The sequence below is a fragment of the Octopus bimaculoides genome, chromosome 23, assembly GCF_001194135.2.
Source record: "Octopus bimaculoides isolate UCB-OBI-ISO-001 chromosome 23, ASM119413v2, whole genome shotgun sequence".
Lineage (NCBI taxonomy): Eukaryota > Metazoa > Mollusca > Cephalopoda > Octopoda > Octopodidae > Octopus > Octopus bimaculoides.
Genome location: NC_069003.1, coordinates 32,594,050 through 32,596,123, shown reverse-complemented (window position 1 = coordinate 32,596,123; position 2,074 = coordinate 32,594,050). Strand labels below are relative to the sequence as shown.

Sequence of the window (2,074 nt, the reverse complement as noted above, 5' to 3'; positions counted from 1 at the left end):
ATATATATATATATATATATATATATATATATATATATATATATATATAATGTGAATCTAAAGTTACTCACTAATACTACTCTGAGTTTCATAACTATCGCTGATCATGTAACTTATATCTGATAGCTAAGATGTGATATTTATAGCAAAATATGAGCTACTGAACAGAAAGGACTATCTAAATACACACACACACACACACACTGACGAACAACATGTGTAACAATAATAAGAAGTAGAGCTCAATAATGTTGAACTAGAGGACTATATTTGATATATAGTAAAAGCATTCACTATCTAGAGTTTCCCAGCTGTATCAGATACATTTTTATTCAATTTACAGTCACCATTGATCAGCTCACAAATATATCATAGGTTGTCAGGAAACCTTAGGTACTGGAAGTGAGCATTCCCATACTTGCATTATATATTAAATATATACAAACATATATAGATTAAAATGGTGTATATCATATTTATATTTCTATATATAACATGTGCTTGTACATAAGGTACACCACTATATCAGGAGCAATGCCAAAAAAATATACTGTTAACTTATCTATAACGCAATCTTTCAGTAAACTGGTGCAATTAAAAACGAGACCAGTAATAATGGAGAATGTGCAGAAACAAAAAACAACAACAAAAACTTGGCTTTCCTGAATTACCTGTTTTCCAGCATACAAGTCAAATTTTTTGGACCCAAAAACTGAATATCTAATTCTACATTAACCAATTTTTTCTTATTTTAAATGGTAGATTGTAAATCAACCATGTTGAAGCTCCTTCCTTGTCTGAAATGATTGGTGATGGTCAGTCAGTTTTTAAATACAATAGATAATGAAAGCCAAAATGATCACTCTTACCTTCTTTTTTATGTTGAACACTAATGGACACTTGACCGTCAACACTCAGCAGATATGTTACCGCTTCTTCTCGCGTCATTCCAGTAATTTCAACATCGTTCACCTAAATATATGAAACAAAATGATACCATCATCATCATTGCTTAATGTTTGTCTTCCATACTGGCATGGGTTGGACAGTTTGACATGGAGCTGGCCAGTTGGAACCTGCCCAGACTCCAGTTGTCTATTGTGATATGATTTCTATGGCTGGATGCTCTTCCTAATGCCAACAACATAACAGAGTGTGCTGAGTGCTTTTTATGTGCCACTGGCACAGGTGTGGGTATGCAGTACCAGCACAGATGCTTTGAATGTGGCACCAACACCTGAAAGAACCAGCCTGTATGTGTGGAAGACAGCGATTCTACTTAATTTGATGTGTCTTATCAAGTACAATTAATCACATCTTCTGGTCCCTAGTTACTTCCTCAGTGAGGCCCTGTGTCCAAAGATCCTTTCTCACCACTTTGTCTCACATCTTCCTGAGTCTACCCCTTCCACAAGTACCCTCCACAGTGAGAGCTCGGCACTTCTTTATGCAGCTGTCCTCATCCATATGCATCACATGACCATGTGTGTACATACATATGAAATTTACTCCATAGTCATTGGTTCAACAAAATATATTTTGCCAGATTAATGATTATGGATTAAACATTTATTCACATGAGATTTATCTTTGAGTTCTTTATCCTCAGTGGATGACCAGCCATAACTTCTTTGAACTTGGCAATCTCTGAAATATATGTATGTGTGTGTGTGTGTATGTATACAAGTGCATGTGTTTGTGTCTCCTTGTTTTGACATTGTGTGATAATTGTAAATGATTGTCACTGTTATACAAGCAGTGTCATTCATTTGCATTATGCTGCAAGAACATGGTCTGACCATTGGAAAATATTACCTTGCTTGGAAACAAGTGAAGGTAGGCAACAGGAAAGTCATCCAGCCATAGAAAATCTGCCTCAAAATCTCTGTCTGACCCATGCAAGCATGGAAAAGTGGACATTAAACTGATAATGATGTATATATATATATATATATATATATATATATATAAAAACATTATATATATACACACATATACATATATATATATAAATACATACATATATATTTATACATATACATACATATATATATAAACATATATATGTTTATAT

General features: G+C 33.7%; 1 protein-coding gene across 1 annotated transcript in view; it reads right to left on the bottom strand.

Annotated features, from left to right (window-relative positions):
• LOC106883544 (tight junction protein ZO-1) overlaps positions 1-2,074 on the bottom strand; it is a 593,195-nt gene that overhangs the window by 78,276 nt on the left and 512,845 nt on the right. The window contains exon 14 of the mRNA XM_052975956.1: positions 870-972. Within this exon, the coding sequence (XP_052831916.1) occupies positions 870-972 (103 nt within the window). The remainder of the gene's footprint in view (positions 1-869; positions 973-2,074) is intronic.